The 19,425-nt window shown below is 43.1% G+C and overlaps 1 protein-coding gene across 7 annotated transcripts in view; it reads left to right on the top strand.

Annotated features, from left to right (window-relative positions):
- Cbp53E (Calbindin 53E) overlaps window positions 1-19,425 on the top strand; it is a 302,857-nt gene that overhangs the window by 155,702 nt on the left and 127,730 nt on the right. For all 7 annotated transcript variants that reach the window (XM_065227714.1, XM_065227707.1, XM_065227700.1 and 4 more), the window contains one exon: window positions 12,990-13,185. In XM_065227714.1, the coding sequence (XP_065083786.1) occupies window positions 13,038-13,185 (148 nt within the window). In that variant the 5' untranslated portion in view covers window positions 12,990-13,037. The remainder of the gene's footprint in view (window positions 1-12,989; window positions 13,186-19,425) is intronic.

Below are 19,425 nucleotides of genomic sequence, written 5' to 3'. Positions count from 1 at the left end.
TACAGTAGAGGCGCGCTGGCGTGAAATATCCATTAGTACCGTTCCTATGACGTTTTCATCTAGATAAAATTTATAAATAGAAGATTTTTAGCGATGGGTCCAATCTAAGATCCACAGGCCAACATTAGAGCCATTTCCCCAATCAGCGACGAAAAATATTGCAATTCAAAAGGCAGATCTGTAACTTGACCGATAGACGATTGAATTTTGGGATGGGACTGATATGTGATTGCATTGCTTTATGTGTCCCACTGATGTTGTTTTCATATTTTTCATTATAAATAATAGCCGATAGTTTTATCACAACAAATCTTCTGAAAACACTTTATAGCTCAAATAAAAAAAAGTCAGGCTCTAAGAAAAAAAAGTTTCTTATTTTGCCTGTCACAATCAGGGCGTCACAATATCAGCTTCAATCGACCAAATCGATGCGACGAAGAGACTGCTGGCTTTCTTTTTCTGTTAAAGTCGAACAGCTTCGCAGCATTCTAGAACCACAGTCGGCGTGCACAAACTAATGTTCAATCGCTTGTCTCTCTTTCTCCCGTCGCTCCATTGGTCTTCCTTTCAAGCTTCGGTGAAACGGATGAGCGAAAGAGCGATCGATTTTGACAGTTTTCTCTTTCATGAAACATATCAACAGAGGTTTCATGACGTATATGACGGAAAATGAAATAACACCTTTAAAGCATTTCTCACGTAAAAACACTTGAAGATTACACGTAATATTTTTAATTTATCTTCCATCCATATATTTATCTAAAAAATATGATCGAAAACGGGACAGAACGCATTTTAAACAAATTGAAAGAGCGGTGATAGAGTGTTCGTGAAAGGGGATTGAAAGCCATAATGAGGTTTCGTTTAACTAGAAAATCGACTTTAGTTACATTGAAAGCGATGAGCAAAGCAACGACGAGAAGTTCCACAGCCAGCCTTTCCTTCTAAGCGTCCTGCTTTTTTATTTTCGTTTTTGCTAATAGTCTAGCTAGGCATTATAGAAATGAAGCGTCGATCACACGAGTTCATTTTAGAGCTTCGAAAATGTAGAGCCCTGGTCACAATCCATCACACTGAGGTATCATATAAGAATTCAACAACCAGTTCAATGGTAGTCATGCTGGTCACATCCGGCCATGTTCCGGAAAGCCCCAGGAAATGGCCAGTTTTTGAATAGGGTCAAAATCCATCATGCGATACCTCAAATCACATGAGAATGCATCTATCACCTCACATCTTTTATGTCGGGGTTTCTAATAGTAAGAAGGATCAAATCTTACCATAGGTGGATTAATTAAGATTTTTCTTCTGAATCTCAAATTTTAATAAGAATGTCTGAATCAATTACTGATCTAACTTTTTCACTTTTCATAAACGCCCAAATGCCCCCGAGCCTTCTAACCTAACCCATGCTCAATATTATGATAAGTTAATTTTGTGTTCTATCCGAAACTTTCACAGCAGATTGCATTTCAATTGAACGTTCATATAAATGCTCATATTCTTTCAGCAGATGCCAAACATCATTACTGTGGGGGTAATAAAAGAAATTTATGATCCACGTAGCACACTGGACTTCATATGAACGAAACCTCGTTCCACTACTGTTACCGTTGACTTTCTACACTACATCCACCAGCAGGACACCAACATTTCCCCGTCATGTTCTATTCACCACCCTGGAACATAGCTATGATGCCAAAACAGGGTGTGATTTTCGCATGTCGTACATGAAACACCGACCTCGTTCGGGCAAAAGTCGTTTCCTAATTGGGAGTTGTGTTTTGTAGCAGCAGCACCATCATGGCCAAGGGGTGTACTTACGACGAAGACGACGACGACGACGACGACGAAATCAACAACATTGATTTTCGCAAGAAAGCTCAAGCTTCCAGCTGTTTTTCGAGCGAATCAAGGTTGGTGGGGTGAGGTTGGAGGATTGTCGAGACAGGATTTCGGCTGTCGCCCCGGGCGATACCTAACTGTTGCGTGTGGCTGTGTGAACATTGGGATCGGCCCCTGTCGCATTGTCCGGAGCTCGTTCGAAGGCGTGTAATCGATACAGCTGGCGGCTAGCAGAGAGGACGGGTTTCGCTAGAACTTTACCGGGCTCGTTGTTGCCCCATGAATTAGTTAGGCTGGCATTAAGCTAAAAAAGCAGGAGAAGGTAGCAGGTGGAAAGTTTCATTTCATGTCACGGATAGGCCTCAATTATAAATTAATGGCAATGGAAATTATCCAACCCGGCGTTAGTTGGTTGCACGTGTCGAGTTTGTCGAAGTTGTAAAGTGATAATGTTGGCTCTTTTCGAGTCAATTTCGGGAATGAGGACCATACCATTTGTCACTTTGTGACAAATTTTCAGAGCAAGATCGGGCAGCGGTGCCTGTCCAGAAGATTGTGGCATATTTAGATGGGAGCAATAAATAACAATAACAATAACGCAGCTAATGAACATCATAACATATTAGCACTTTCTCTCCGTGAGCAAATCCAGGCCGACTGACGAAACGATTTTGTTTTACCCTCTCCGAAATGCATGAAACTTCGCATAATTGTTTACCAAGTTTGGCCTTTTTGACTCTTGGCTAATTTTTCAAAATGGCGTATTACATATCTTTCAAAAAATCATAACACGAAAACGGAATGATGACAAAGTTGTTGGAAACTGTATAGTCATTACAAACAATACACTGAAAAAATTACAAATTTTCATCAAAAAATTAAAAAAAAAAGTGTGAAGAACTTTAGTTACAAGTGAATTTTTAAGATTTTTAACTTAAAAATTAATCAAAAATGCTAAATTTTCTGATTTTAGATACAATTGACACTTCAATATTCACCAAAATTGTAGAAAATCAACTGTTAGTTAAAATTTTGAACTTTTTTTTTCACAAATATTTTTTGTTGTTTTTAATGCAGAAAACATTTTCTTTATTCCTGAAAATCGTTTCATGAGCACAAATTACTTAAATATTGTATGAAAAAAATAGATCAGTAATTTTACTAAAAGTTCCTATCCTACCATTTTTGTTAAGTTTAAGGTTTCTAATTACAGAAAAGGTAGAATTTTCGATAAGCTTGCAAACAATCATAAGTTTAAAACTCTTAAAACTAATGTTTTGTTGTTGTTGAAGTTATTAACATATGTTATGTTATGTTTTTTTTATGTACGAGGAAAATTTGATAATATCATTTCAAATAGAATGCAAACTACTTTAAATTACGTTTCGTAGTGGTGCGCTAAAGAAGGGTTGAATATAAACCCTTCTAAGACCACTAGGACACACTATTCACACGGAAAAGGAAATTTTCTATAAATAACTGAAAATTGAAAGAAACCTCTTTAGAACTTTCACGAACAGTCAAGTATCTGGGAGTCATTCTTGACAGTAAACTTAACTGGATTTCACATATAGAGCAGGTTGTTAATAAGGCAATAAATGCTCTTTGGATAAGTAAAAAACATTTGGTAGGCAATGGGGCCTAAAACCAAAAATGAACCACTGGATTTATTTGATGATTGTAAGGCCCAGAATATCCTACGCATAATTAGTTTGGTGGCCGAAAACTAATGAAAAATCGGCTCAGAAGAAGCTGGGGAGACTGTAAAGACTAGCTACTCTCTCAATAACTGGTGCAATGAACAGCACACCGAGTATTTCACTAGATGCTCTACTTTATCTGATTCCGTTGCATCAATTTATCCAATTAGAAGCTGAAAGGAGCGCTTTAGGGATTCAACGAACAAAGTACTTCCTTGAAGGTGATCTTACAGGACACCTTAGCATTTTAAAAATGTTTGATATTGATTCTCTTGTATTAAAAAATGAAGACTGGATGGAGAAAAAATATAATTTCGATCGTTTATACAATGCAGTGTACGTGTGGGAGCAGGGGTAACTAGTCCAGGGATTGATATCTCAACAGTTATCGCTCAGCTTCTGAGACGCGAGGACGTGTTTTTCTTGTCGTTTTAGCGCTATTTCAATAGTCAAGCCGTTGAAGATATTTTTTAGCTTTGCTATCCGTATCGTGCCGCGTCGCGTGTGCAGTGTCCGCGATGAGGCGTGAAAACACTTTCAAGATTGACTATTCGAGTTTCCCCGTGAAGCCGTCGTTCGAGAAAGTGCACGGCTTCTGCCGTTCAGTGCTCGGCCTGAAGAAAGAAGACGTGCAGAGACTACAGTGCCAACGCGGTGGAGCATGTGCTTTCGTCAAGGTCAATGACCTGGCGTTAGCACAAAAAATCGTTGACAATCATGACGAGAAGCACGAAGTTGAACTGGACGGAAAGAAGCACAAGCTTCGTATTACCATGGAGGATGGTAGTGTGGAAGTGAAGGTGCATGACCTGCCCGAAGACGTGTCCGAAGAGAAAGTGGTAGAGTTCCTGAGCGCGTTCGGTGAGGTGTTATCGATTCGCAAGCTAATGTGGGGTGAAGGCTACGATTTCGGTGGTATTTCGCTCGGCATATGGTCTGCTCGAATGCTCGTAAAGAAAAATATTGACTCGTGGGTCACCATCGACGGCAACGTTGGGTGCATTTCCCGAATTGCCGAAGCAGACGGACACGAATGCGCAGAGTAGTAGCCAGGCCGCAACAGCTGTAGCGTCCCTGTGTCCGCAACCACTACTAGCGCAAATGTCGTCGTCGCAACGAGTGCCATCGGTAACTGCCCAACCACCCAACACCAGCACGGCTACGGTTGACCGGTTCAAGAAGCCCCCACACGCTCTGCGATCGCAGAGCAAGAGTGGGAATGGCAACGAAACCGACGAATCTTCCACATCCACGAGTAGCAGGCGGGACAGGGCCGACCGCCGAGCAAAGAAACCGCGCCGGACCAGCGAGGACGAAGAGCGGGGTGGAGAGAAGCTCCCATAAATGGCTCTCACATCCTACAACGTTGCTTCCATCAACATCGGCACCATCACGAACCCTACAAAACTAAAAGCGCTCCGAACCTTCATCAGTAGCCAAAACCTCGATATTGTGTGTCTGCAAGAGGTTGAAAACGAACAGCTCTCCTTGCCTGGCTTCGTCCTTTTCGCCAATGTAGACCACATGAGAAGAGGTACAGCTATTGCTCTGAAGGACCACATCCATGCCACTCACGTCGAACGAAGTCTGGACGGCCGACTGCTTGCGCTGAGAGTGCAAGATACAACTATCTGCAACGTTTACGCTCCCTCCGGCTCTTCGCAGCGCGCAGCTCGGGAGGATTTCTTTAATGGGACGCTTGCCTACTACCTCCGTCATCGGACACAGCCTGTGATTCTGGCTGGTGACTTTAATTGTGTGCTGCGAGCATGCGATTCAAGTAGCCCCAACACAAGCCCCTCACTCAAAACAGCTGTGCAGCAGCTCCAGCTGCACGATGTGTGGGAAAAGCTTTGTCCACGCGATACAGGCTTCACCTACGTCAGCAGAAATGCTCAATCGCGCCTCGACCGCATTTATGTCAGCAGCGTTTTGCGCGATAATCTGCGAGCAGCACACACGCATGTCTGCTCGTTCACCGACCACAAAGCGCTGACACTCCGAATATGCCTCCCTCAACTTGGACACGAACACGGCCGTGGATTCTGGTCACTTCGGCCCCACCTTTTAACTGACGAAAACGTTGGGGAGTTCCAATATAAGTGGCAATATTGGACCCGCCAACGCAGAAACTACGGGTCATGGATGGAATGGTGGCTCTCGTACGCTAAGCCTAAAATAAAATCGTTCTTCACAAGGGCGTAGCCAGGTTTCGAGCTAGGGAGGGGCGAAAAAAAAAATTACCATGGAAAATTTGGCCGAATGCCATTTCACCGAACGCCATTTCCTCGAAAGCCTTTGTGTTGCCGAGTTTAGGGGGGGCAGTCGCCCCCCCCCCTGCCCCTATCTGGCTACGCCTATGGTTCTTCAAGTGGAAATCTCGAGAAGTTTTCGACGAATTCTACAGCGCACACCAGCGCCTCTTATTCGGAGCTACGGTTAGTGTACGACGGGTATTACCAGCACCCAGAACTGATAACCACGATCAATCGATTGAAAGGGGAAATGTTGGCACTGCAGCGTAATTTCTCCCATACGTTCATGCGGATCAACGAAACGCACGTGGCGGGGGAACCACTGTCGATATTCCAGTTGGGGGAGAGGCGGAGAAAGAGAACCGTCATCACACAACTGGCCACGGAGCAAAATGCAAACATCGAGGAACCGCAAGCGATCGAGGCGCACTTGCTGGGCTATTTCTCCGAGCTCTACTCGGAAGAAGCAAACGGTAAAGACGACAACAGCTTCGTTTGTGAGAGAGCCGTTCCGCCGAACGACCCACTGAATGAAGCCTGCACGAGCGAAATCACCACGGCAGAAATTCTGTCGGCAATAACAACAAGTGCTCCCAGGAAGTCTCCCGGCTGCGACGGCATCCCGTGAGAGTTTTATTACCGCATGTTCGACGTTATCCACCGAGAGCTGAACCTGCTGCTCAACGAAGCGCTCACCGGCAATCTTCCCGCCGCATTTGTGGAAGGCATTATCGTGCTGGTTAAAAAGAGAGGAGGAGACAACTCGGCACGATCCTACCGTCCGATCTCGCTGCTCAACAGCGATTACAAACTGTTCTCCCGCATTATCAAGACCAGGCTAGAGCGGGTGATGAGAGCCCACCACGTGCTGAGCGATGGACAGAAATGCTCTAACTCCGAGCGGTCGGGCAAATCGAGGCGATAAATGGTCTGTTCACTCGCTTCGAGCTAGCCGCCGGCGCCAAATTGAACTTCCGGAAGACTATTGCCATTGACGTTGGGTTTTGCGAAGGCAACGCGATCATCACCCCGTGGCTGCAAACAGCAAATGTAGTCAAAATTCTGGGTGTTGTCTTCGCAAACTCAATCCGCTTGATGACGACGTTGAACTGGGATGCACAAGTAGGGAAGTTCGCGCAGCAAATGTGGTTGCACTCTCTACGGACACTAACGTTGCACCAAAGAGTCATCATGCTGAACACGTTCGGCACCTCCAGGATATGGTACCTGTCGTCGATACTGCCGCCCCTTGCCAAGCACACGGCGAAAATTACATCAACGATGGGTACCTTCCTGTGGAGAGGAATGGTGGCCCACGTCCCAACGATGCAGCTAGCACGGAGCAGAGAAGACGGAGGACTGAAGTTGCATCTACCAGCACTAAAATGTAAGTCGTTGGCCATTAACCGGCACCTTCGTGAGATCGATTCCCTTCCTTATTATAGATCCCTTCTGCTCCACGTAAATCCCCGCCCAGCAATCTCTATAGATCTTCCTGACCTCAAAATAATCCTATCTAGTTTATCCCAAATTCCCCACCAAATCCAACAAAACCCCTCCGCCGATCAAATCCACCGACATTTCGTTCTCCAAACCGACCTGCCAAGGGTGGAACGTAATAGCCCGACAACCAACTGGCCGCGCAGCGGACGAGACTGTACCTCCTGGTCAATGAGAAGATCGAGCATCGCAAGCTATTTTTTGTGATGCAGCGTGTGGCGGACGAGAACTGCACACATTGTGACAATCAAACGGCGGAAACTCTCCTCCATAAATTCTGCACCTGCACTAGGGTGTTTCATTTTGAAAAAAGTGATGAATTTTTGATAGGCCACCCTCCAGTTCGATTCATAGCCCCAAAATATGAACCTGTGCAAAAAATGGTAAAGATTGATGAAGGTTTAGAGGTCGCGCCAATGATTTGGATTTTGTATGGAGATTTTGGTGAATTAGTATGGGAAATTATTGATTTTCGTTTACATTGCTCTAACTTTGGTTGTAGTTGTCCAAACGTTGAAAAAAAAAATATGTGGTTGTCATGACAATGATCAACAAGCCTGTTGTTGTTGCGATGAAATTGGCGTTGTTGCCTTGTACATATTCATCTGTCAATTTACCCTATTTTGCCATTTTTTCACATTTTTATAATTCTTGATACGCTGCAAAACTGAGCGTAGCAACTGTAGGCTTTTTGTTTATTGCCATAGCAATAACATACTAAATTTTTTCGACATTTGGACAAGTAGAAGCAAAGTTATAGCGATATAAGCGATTTTTTAAATTCTTCCATAGTAATTCCCATACAAATTTCAAATCATTGGCGCGACCTCTAAACCTTCATCAATCTTTACCAATTTTTGCACAGGTTCATATTTTGGGGCTATGAATCGAACTGGAGGGTGGCCCATCAGAAATTCATCACTTTTTTCAGAATGAAGCACCCTAACCTGCACTCGTGTTGGCCCGGCTTGGACGGTCCTGCAGCAGAGGATAACAGGCATTTTGGATGGATGGAGACGACTCACATTTGAAGACCTGGTGAGACCTGCCTTAATAGGAATAGGAAATACGAAACGTGTGGAAATTCTTAAACTTTTTATTAATTACATCTGCTTTGTTAATGGATGTAACGGTAGAATTGATGTAGCTGAGTTGAATTTTCATCTAGATATAGAAAACTAATTGTAAAAACACTGACAATAAAAACTAAACTTAAAAAAAAAAAAAAATCTCAATATCCATGGGTTACTGGCCAACCGCGTTCCAAGCAGAAATTTAAGCATTCAATTCTTGAATGCTCTGTAATATGCTTGCGCAGGAATAATAAACATTCGAATATCTGCATTATGTCTGATAGTCAAGCAGCATTAAATGCTTTAAAACAACAAGCAACATGCAATTCCAAACTCGTATGGGAATGTGCAATGTCACTTCAGAAATTGGCCTGTCAAAACCAAGTAAACTTATATTGGGTTCCTGGCCACTGTGGAATTGAAGGGAATGAAAAAGCCGATACGTTAGCCAGGCTAGGATCATCTCAACAATTCATAGGACCAGAACCATTCTACTTGTTCTCTTAAAATGGAGATCAAGAAATGGAAAAAAATGAAAGTGGAGGCCAATTGGAACAACACTTCCATTGCTAGGCAGTCGAAACGGTTCATAATTCCGAACATTTCAATGACTAGCAAAATTCTTGAATTATCAAAGAAAGATCTCAGTGTCTATACTGGTTTGATAACAGGACATTGTCCATGTAAATATCATTTGCAGCTAATAGGAAAACTTCAATAGGATATGTGTCGATTATGTGGTATAGAAAAGGAAGACTCTGAACACCTGCTATGCTCTTGTGCATTGAAGATTATAAAAGGCGTATTTTTCTGGATAAGGGGCTGGCAGAACCCTTTGATATTTGGAATGCAGGTCCCAGTAAAGTAGTACATTTCATTCGAAATGTAATACCTGGCTGGGAAAATGCTTTTGGTCAGTCTATGTCGGTCGGTGATACGACATAACTGATAAAGCACTATAAAAACGAAGAATATCACAATAGATCAAAGTAATGGTCGCAGTAATGAATACACCCAACACGAAAAAAAAACATACCTATGTTTTCATTTTTTGATAAAAAATTGTGATATTTTTTTAGCGTGTATTTTTTTTAAGTGCAATCCAGCTTCTTTCAACTTTGTCTCAGACGTCATTTCGATTGATTTATTGATATCAAATACGCCATTTTGAAAAATTAAGTGATAGTCAAAATAGCCGAGTTCCAGCACAATCTTGGTTCCTTGCCCCTAGTGAACAGTTATGCGAAGTTTCATGGAATTCTGAGAGGTGAAATCTGAAATTCGTTTGCTACTTGGCGTGGATTTGCTCCCTTGGCTTGTGCGTGGTTCAAAGTTTTCTTTTCGCCACCATCCGTCTTCATAAATGTGACTGTGCAAGGGAAGATGGAAAGTGCAAGGGGGTGCGGAAATGGATGTCATCAGGACACGCACATCCGGTGGAAATCCCGCTTCATACACTCACAAACACACACATACCAATCACGTGGCGTTTTAAGTGCACAAGTGAACCGGTTTGTCGACATGGCTTTAATCCAGATTGATTGCGTCGAGCATTGTGACCTTGATGGTGGCAAATGGTCCATCAATTACGACATTGCGCGGAGACTAGCTCCTTGGTAATACAATCCAATTACATACACGGCTCAGCGTTGCCTTGCATTTGTTGGATGAATAATTGTCTATTTGATCGGTTATCCGAGGGACTCTATTGTTCGTGAATAATTCAGTGTAGTCGTATCATTCCCAGGAAGGACGATAATTAACTCAACGCAGGTGACAGGGCCGGGAAACTTTACGGCTGATAACGATGAATTGAGTGGGAGAGAATGTCGGTTTCTTCTGAGATTGTGTCAAAGCACGTCGCTGATTAATGAAACTTTGCGTCTCTGCGGTCGTTGATTAATGAAATGCTCGGGTTTGGTAAACTTTTTTTTCCACCTTCAGGGCTTGTATCCAGCCAAAACTGTGCCAAGAGATTGACTCCACGCAAAGAATCATGGAAACGGATCTAGAATTTAAAACGGATGCAGAACTTAAAAATACATAACAGAACGTGTTTCATGCTTGAACTGACTAATCAGGCTGCTCAAGACAGTGATTGGTCGATTGGTGAATTGGTAGGAACCTTGGGATCGAAAATGCCCTCTGAACAATGTTGTTAGGGTGTAGTTTCAAGGAAGGCTTTTTGATTGGTTCGTTTATAAAGAGTCAGATTGGTAGCAATTCAATGAAGATAAATATGTGCCTGATAACCAGATCAATTTCATCACCACAACATGGAATCCACACATACAATTTTGACCAAATTCTGATAACTTGAACCGAAGATACAGGTCTAGTAGGCTCTGCATCCACAAACGGTTGGTTTGTTTTCGTTGTTGCTGATTTCATGAGAATCCGCTTATTTTTAACTTGTGCCAAACCCAAACTACAATTCTTGATAGAGCTGGAATTAGGGCGTAACAGCTTTTATAAACAATGACTTCTCTCGATGATTTCTCGAAACTCAAGGCACGCCCACGCTAACCAACGGGAAGGGGAAGTCTTCTTCTACCCCATGGTGACGTTGCTTTGAGTGAGTGAATCTTGGCTTTCTTGAAATCATCGAGAGAAGTCATTGCTTACAAAATCTGTTTCTCCCTAATTCCAGCTCTATCTTGAATTGTTGTTGCGTTTGCATAAGTGTAAGTGAAATTCTATTTATTTTAATTTATTGTAAAAACTTTAAGACAATAATTTGAATCGAGTAGCTGTGGCGTCGTGTTCTTTTTGCTTGTTTGGTGCTTCGCCTCCGCCCGAAGAATAGTTTTACCGGGTCTTTTTTTCGTTTCTTTGTGCCTTCTGAACAATACACGCGACAGAAAGTTTCCCAAGTTTTCACTTTGAAGTTTTTAGCCACGTTTTCTGGCTCTGCAAGGCGAATGAGAACGACCCAAATTTGAGTTTAGTTCAATCATAATCGCCAAAAGTGCAGGAACTCAGCGATGAGTAAATTTGCCTCATGGTTGCCTGTGAAAACCCTCAAAAATCAAATATAGGTAAATTGACGAAAATTTTACTCAGTCTAGGAGTAGTACCAGTGACTGAGTGAATCCAATACATACTATTCTCATATTCAGGAAGATTTTCCTGGACTAACCTCGAAAAACCTGCAAAACATGAAGTAATTTTACTCATCGCTGTGTTTTTGCACTTATGAGTTATCTAAACTCAAATTTGAGTCGTTCTCATTCGCCGTGTGGATGTAATCAAATATTCGATGGGAGAGATTTTTGCACACATGAAGGCTGACAAACACCTGGAAAATACGGAGTGGTTCGGTTCCAAGGTGGCTAAAGTGCTGAAGATGCCGAAAACAACAGTTTGACGAGTGCTCAAAACCTACAAGGAAACCCTGAGTGTGGAAAGGAATCCGTGGACCTACGAAAAAACTGGAACCAGGGATCGTCAGCTGCGCAGCAAGTTGTTGATGTGCTTTTAAGCCTACCCCAGCCTTTCGATCCGAGATGTGGCCAGAAAGTACAACGCCAACTTTCAAACGGTGCAGAACATCCTTGCCAGGGAAGGATACAAGTCGTACAAAGCCAGTAAACATCCGAACCGGCACATGAAGCAGAATTCCGTGGCCAAAAAGCGTGCAAGGCTCTTGTACGACCGTGTTTTGACGAAGCACAAGGGTGGCACTTTGATCGATGACGAAACATACGTCAAACTCGATTTTAAGCAGCTTTCCGTTCAAAAGTTTTACATCGTGACTGGACGTGGGGATGTGCCGGAAAGATTCAAGTTCGTGTTGCTGACAAATTCGCGAAGAAGGCCATGATATGGCAAGCGATTTGTAGTTGTGGCCTGAAAACAGAACCCTTCGTCGCATCCTCTACGATGACATCCCAAGTGTACATCGAAGAATGCCTAAAAAGCGTGTCTTGCCGTTCAACCGCAAGCTTAGGGGCAAAGTCATCCTTTGGCCCGATTTGGCCAGCTGCCACTACTCCATCGATTTTGTCCTCAAGCTAATGAATCCTCCGAATTGCCCGGAATTTCGACCAATCGAAAAATACTGGGCAATTTCAAAGCAGCGACTTCGAAAAAGCGGCGGGGCAGTCAAGGACATCCAGCAAATGCGAGCAAAATGGAAGAAATGCGCTGACTCCGTGTCCGTTTCCACTGTGCGGGCGCTGATAGGCTCCATCAAGAGGAAGGTTCGAGATTTCGTTCATCGTTCATCGCACCATCAATGCTGTAACTTTGAAGTTTTAATAAAAGTACTGTAAAGCAACCATTAATGGTCTTCTTAAACTTATTGAATGATAAATTACAGGTCTTTTTTGTGCGTACCAATTTACTTTTAGTCAGCCTTTACAGTGAGACCCGCTTTCAGGCTTTAATTTCCGAAATTTTCTTAGTGTTAAGCAAAATCCTGTGAAAATGAATTAGATTCAAAATACTTTATTTTTCAAAATGAAGCACCCTAATAACGGATTGTCTCTTAAAATACATCACCCTCAATCAACGTCCCACGAATTCCTGAATCTTATCACTCATTTCAGATTCCATCCTTCGCATAAATTATTCCTAATATCACCAAATCTAACCCTCGTTTTTTCTGCTCTCAGTCTTGCTTTCGTTTACAGGACTCGCCCCGTGACTGGACACCGCACAGAATGGATCACCATCAGCAGCAACAGCAAAAGGTGCACATCGAGAAGGCCCAGAACTTTATGCGCCAGTACCGGGATCCGGAGTCGCGGGAACTGAAGAAACTGTCCGCCAATCAGTTCATGGACGTTTGGAGTCATTACGATGGCGATGGTAAGTGCGGGGTTGAAAGTTTCCCACTTAGAAGAACAAGACGACGAAGATGCACGCTGGTCGAAGGTTTATGGGGTGTTTACACTAGTGCTGATTCACGGGCTGGTGAGTCTATCGTTCGCAAACCCTGAGTGATGCGAAGACGGACTCCAAAATGGAACTAATTTCGAGCTGACAAATAGAAGCCATTTCTTACCCGCCCGGTGTGACGAAACAAATATAAGCATTGCAGTCCATCAATATTAAAAATGTTCAAGCTTGACTCAAATCATTCTGTGTGGGATGTGTTTTCAAATATATCAAAATAACTATTAAACTTTTTTTCATCAAAAAATTGCTTCATTTTGATTCATCCTAATCATTCATGAATTTACGAATGTGAACAAACAATCAAAGAGTCACGTTTGAGCTTTACGCATCATACTGTCTGGTAACGCTTGCTGCCAGCCGATGGCAAAGAACAGCACTGTCAACATTGAAAAGAAGCCATCGCATCACGCAGCGCAAACCTTTGGTTATTAGCATGATGTAAACAGTTTTTCGGTGCTGATTAACATTGGCGCACCAATTTCTGGCACAAACTTAATCGGAATTCACCAATTTTGGCCATAACGCCCCGTTTACATTAGAGCTGGTTCACTAGCGGAGAAGAGCGAGCTGCTAGCAAAACTGGTCATCAGCATGTTTTCTATCAGCACTCCAGTTGTGTCAACACTAATGGAGATTTTTGACAGCAGAAAAATTATCAGCGCTAGTCGCTGTTTCACTGTAAGTGTAAAGTGGGCATTAGCAGAGAAGATGAGCAGAACGTTCAAGAGCAGGTGGAATTAATGCTTATGCTTTCGGGTTCTGATTTTCTTCCGGTCAACAAAAGCGGTAGCTTCTGAAGCGGAAAAAGGCAACTTTTTTGTTCGTTTTCAACCGTTGGCGTTTCCACCAAAAGAAGATTTTTTCTCATTGCTTCCGCCGGATTCCGGATGGGATCAGTAACATGGATGAAGCAGCAGATGCTGTAAACACATTTTCCGTGCTTGACTGTCAATGGAGTATAAATCGGAGATTATGAAACGTAATTACTCGAAAGAAAAAGTCCGGGATAATCTATATCCTTCTTTCGAAAAATTATCCTTCTTTCGAAAAATTATCGTCCTTTTGAAAAATAATCGTTGAATTGCATTTTTATTTTCGTTATTTTACTCATAAGAAGGTCTTTCCAAATTTATCGGTATTCGACCGGGATCAGTTGACTGATTCCAAATATATTCAGATACGAACTATGTGACCATCAAGCAATTGAAAATATCTCCAAATGACAAAATGACAAGTGATCAACGAGCCGAACGCTAACGCTTTGTCAGAAATGGAAACCAATAATGATACAATCTTCATCCCTTTTTATCATGACAAACTGCCTTTGTAATATAGCTCGCTCTGGTCGATAGAAGGAAACGACCAAATTGTTGGCAAGCTGCTTCACGAAGTAACGCCCTAGATGATACACGTGTGATAATGGGAATGTTTTGTTATGTCCTTTCTCGATTCTGATCGAGCTGTGTCCTAAACCCTGTATATTGCAACAAAGCTGGCAAGCTATATATCATTGTCTTTCTAGAAATCAAGCTACATTACCGAGAGAGTTTATCATGGTAGTACTAGCAAGCGTTTTGTCTTTAAAGTTGGTAACTGCACTCAAATGCAGGGATCGTCTGGAAGCACGTGCACTGCTTTAAAAAAAGGTTGTGCTGTGCGCTAGCAACCGCTCCCTTGCACTAAATTTTTTGGAGAAGAAGAGACCAAAAATTGGAGTTTCTTGAACAAAGATACACGCTATTTCAAAACTACCCAAATTTTAGTAGAATCCACCCAGATCGGTCAAAACTGAGCCTAATTAAAAATGGGTAAACTATGTTGGGAGTAACAAGTTGACAAATGAACAAAGTCGATCGGATTCATGTCGATGTTGTCTATTTGTCAACTAGTCACTCAAAATATAGTTTACCCATTTTTGGGTAGGTTCAGCTTTGACCGATCTGGGTGGATTCTACCCAAATTTGGGTAGTTTTGAAATAGCGTATAGGAAGGAATCAACTACCTGTTCATTAGAGTAATGCAAAATTTGAAATTTTCGCTCCAACTTTTTCCTGTCTCGTTTTACATAGAAACGATTTTGAGCAAAGTTGTAGCTGAGAAAATTTTCTATAAGAATGGTTATCGAACTGTTTCGCAGCTCATTGTGGAAGAAGACTAGAAGGCAATGAACAAAAAGTTGAGATTTCCCATAGTAATTTACATGTAAACTTCAAATGGCTTGTGCGAAGTCTGTTTCTAACCAAATGAGTTGTAATTTTGGGAGGCTAATCAGGACCCAATTTGAAACCATTTAAGCACTGTGGAGCGAAAAAGTCAAATTTTGCATCAGTCTACTGTTCATTCTCACCGTCAAGCAGTTAAGTTCAGTCCGGATTTCCGCTCGCTTTCTCGAGTTGTTCCGCTCACTTTCTCGAGTTTGTTTTGTTTCAAGCCGTTGAAGTGTCGTCATTGTCACACGCTCTGGAAAGTTTGGTTCAACTCACCAAAAATCAACAAATGGTACGTCAACGTACTAGCGTATCAGCAGTAGGGGTACCTACGATGAAGGCCCGAACGCAGACGGGAGCGTCAGTGGACGACGCTGATGTCCGTGTGCTACAAAGCAACCAGTTCTCGCCGTTGCCATCACAAAAAAGAGCGGATTCCCCCGCTCTTCACGTCAATGAAGGATGTCGACCAACTTATGACGAGATCACAACCCACAGCCTCGGTTCAAGCTCTGCAGCGTCGGTACGAAAATGGTGTGCTCCAGGCTAGAGGAGTACAAGTCGATCGGGAGTTTCCTGCAGGACAACAAGGTGGATTTTTTCACCCATGATTCGCGGTCGCTGAAGCCACTGAAGATGGTTTTGCAAGATTTGCCGTCATTCGAGGCGGCCATTGTGAAGACTGAGTTGAAGCGGCTTGGTCTACAGCCAGAGGCAGTGTATCCGATGAATCGGCGACCCGAGCTGAACACCAGCTAACGGGACCAGTTATTCCTGGTCTACTTAACAAAGGGCTTTACCACCACCGAGCTGAACGACAACATCCGGGTTCTGTTTCAGGTCATCATCTTTTGGCAGTCGTACAGACCTCAACAACGCTGTGCATGAACTGCCTCTCTTTCGGCCATGGCACGAAAAATTGCCATATGAAGCCACGATGTGACAAGTGTGAAGGGACTCACGCAACAGCGTCCTGTGGTCAAGCTGATGACAACGAGTCAATGTGTGCCAACTGCGGTGGAAACCACCGTGCTTCCACTCGTAACGGTTCCAAGAGAGTGGAATTCATTCATATTCAACGAGCCCTTAGTACCCCCGCTGGGTATTCTCCAACAGAGCAAGCGGCCCCCAGCATCGCCTCACTGCTGCAGCGGCCCTGCCTAGGTCTCTCCACTGCCCCTGGTTTATGGTATACCAGTGCTGTGTCAGGTGAGTCCGTCAACGATTGCCCGTTTACTTCGGAGGAATTTGTTACACTCGTGGCAGAGGTCATCATCATCCTGCACACTTGTAGGACCCGATCTGAACAGCTTTATGCTGCCCTTGCCTCTCGCCACTAGGTATAGACCGTGAAGTTATAAAGATTGCAAATTGGAACGCTTGTTCACTGAAGAACTGCATGACTTCCTTATCGCCAAGGAGATCGACATTGCCATCATCACCGAAACCCATCTAAAGCCGGAAGCGAACATCTACCTAACGGACTTTCGGCTCTTGAGACTCGACAGAACCAGTGCAAGACGAGGAGGGGGGGGGGGGTCGTTACTGTGAGGTGCATCATCACCTGCCACCTGCTGCCGAACTTCATACTCAAAATTATCGAAGCCATCGGGGCTTAGGTTAGCACATCGCTTGGCCCCATCACCATCATAGTGGCTGAACAGGGATGGGATGGCAGCGGACCTACAACGATATATCATCTAGCTGACTCGGCAGCGGTAAAAATACATCATCGCTGGTGACCTGAACGCAGGTAACAGTCGACGAAATCACAACGGCACCATCCAGAACAACGACCTGCAGGAAGCGCAGTACAACATCTTGAGTCCGGACGTTCCCACCCGGTTGAGTCGGTCTGGTGTCCACGCTATCAACGATATCTTTATCAGCAACATGGGCAACAACATCGCTCAACCTATCACCTACCAGGAATTCAGTTCGGACCACTATCCGGTGGTGGCCGAAGTTCATTCCTCGGTGAACCGATTCGAAGCTACCCGGCGCAACTACCATTGTGTCAACTGGGATCAATATCAACACTGCTTCGACACAACCATCAACTACGATGTCCAACCGGAGACGTCCGAAAACGTTGATCGGTGTCAGCAATCTATCGAGGAGGCAATATCCCGGGCCAGGGAATGTTTCATCGCCATTTGCTAACACGTCTGGCGTCCCACAAGGATGCAATTTGGGGCTGTTACTATTTGTCATATTTTTCAATTACTTTGCATCTTCACTTGTCTATAGATGCAAGCTCATATATGCTGATGATCTAAAGATATATGTGGTGGTACGCTGCATCGAGGATTGTCTTCACCTGCAAATGGTGCTCAACATGTTTGTTTACTGGATTCGCTTGAATAAACTTGTCATCAGCATCGCAAAATGCCACGTGATGACCTTCCATCGTTCCAAAGACCCGATAATTTATTAATACCACATCGATGATACTGTGATTGATAGGGGACCAATAGACTGATGCAAAATTTGACTTTTTCGCTCCACAGTGCTTAAATGGTTTCAAATCGGGTCCTGATTAGCCTCTCAAAGTTACAACTCATTTGGTTAGAAACAGACTTCGCACAAGCCATTTGAAGTTTACATGTAAATTACTATGGGAAATCTCAACTTTTTGTTCATTGCCTTCTAGTCTTTTTCCATATTGAGCTGCTCAATAGTAGCCATTCTTATAGAAAATTTTCTCAGCTACAACTTTGCTGAAGATCGTGTCTATGTAAAACGAGACAGGAAAAAGTTATTAATTATTTAAGAGATTGGTAAACTTATGACATGATCAAGCAGCTGCTCTGTAGGCAACACTGTATTTGGCAGTGTGACATAGTAGCCATGATTTGTGTGTCCTATTCAACGCCCCAGAAACACCAATGTTGCCTGCTGAGCAGTTGATTGAGCACGATCATAAGACATCAGCGCATTGAACCATTGATAACTTTCGATCCTTGCATTTAATTAAAAAGTGGTCTTGAGCAAAGTTGTAGCTGGAAATCCTACAAGTACAGTTGAAAATTTTTGAAGCAGACCGATATGGTGAATTATTAGATAGACATGAACAAAAATCTTGGTTTTACCATAGTAATTCCCATACAAACTTCAAATGGTTTGTGCCATCTCAGTTTCTCGCCAAATTGGTTCAAATTTTGAGAGGTTAGTCAGGATCCGATTTGGAATCGTTTAAGTATTGTGGAGCGAAAATTTCAAATTTTGCATCACTCTAGTGGACCATGTGACCGATCTTAGTGTTGTGTTGGATTCGAAGCTCTCCTTCCATTCCCATTACGCATCGATTATTTCCAAGGCAAACCGTCAACTTGGATTTATCTCCAAAGTCGCCAAGGTCTTCACAGATCCACACTGTCTAAAAGCGCTGTATTGTTCCATCGTGCGACCGGTTCTAGAAAACACTTTACTCGTATGGGCTCCAAACGACGTTACATGGAACCTAAGAATCGAGCGAGTCCAAAAAAGTTTCATACAGCTTGCTCTCAGGAATCTGTCTAACTTTCCAGCGTATCCTGCTAGATGCCGTCTGCTTGGTCTTGAAACGTTTGATCAAAGACGAAAATTACAACAAGCTACGTTTGTCGTTAAATTACTCAACGGTGACATCGATTGCTCCTATCTTCTATCGCTCCTCGACTTCCGTGCTTCAGGTAGGATATTACGTCAGCGGTCCCTGATGCAGCCGGGATTTCATCGTAATCTGTATGGTTATAGCCAACCTATATCTGTAATGGTTCGTTTGTTTGCATCGGTTGAATCCGCGTTCAATTTCGGGTATGTCAACGCCTCAATTTGTAAATAGAGTAAGAAGATTGAACATAATTTTGATATTCATTAAGACTGTTTGTCAGATGATTTACTAAACAATAAATAAATAAATAAACACGTGCCAGTATCCAGGCAGGTGAGTAACACTCTG

The sequence above is a fragment of the Ochlerotatus camptorhynchus genome, unplaced genomic scaffold (genome assembly GCF_037179485.1).
Source record: "Ochlerotatus camptorhynchus isolate MF236.1 unplaced genomic scaffold, CSIRO-AGI_Acam_v1.1 ptg000022l, whole genome shotgun sequence".
Classification (NCBI taxonomy): Eukaryota; Metazoa; Arthropoda; class Insecta; order Diptera; family Culicidae; genus Ochlerotatus; species Ochlerotatus camptorhynchus.
The sequence above is the reverse complement of the archived record's forward strand: the minus strand, read 5'-3'. Positions and strand labels throughout refer to the sequence as shown.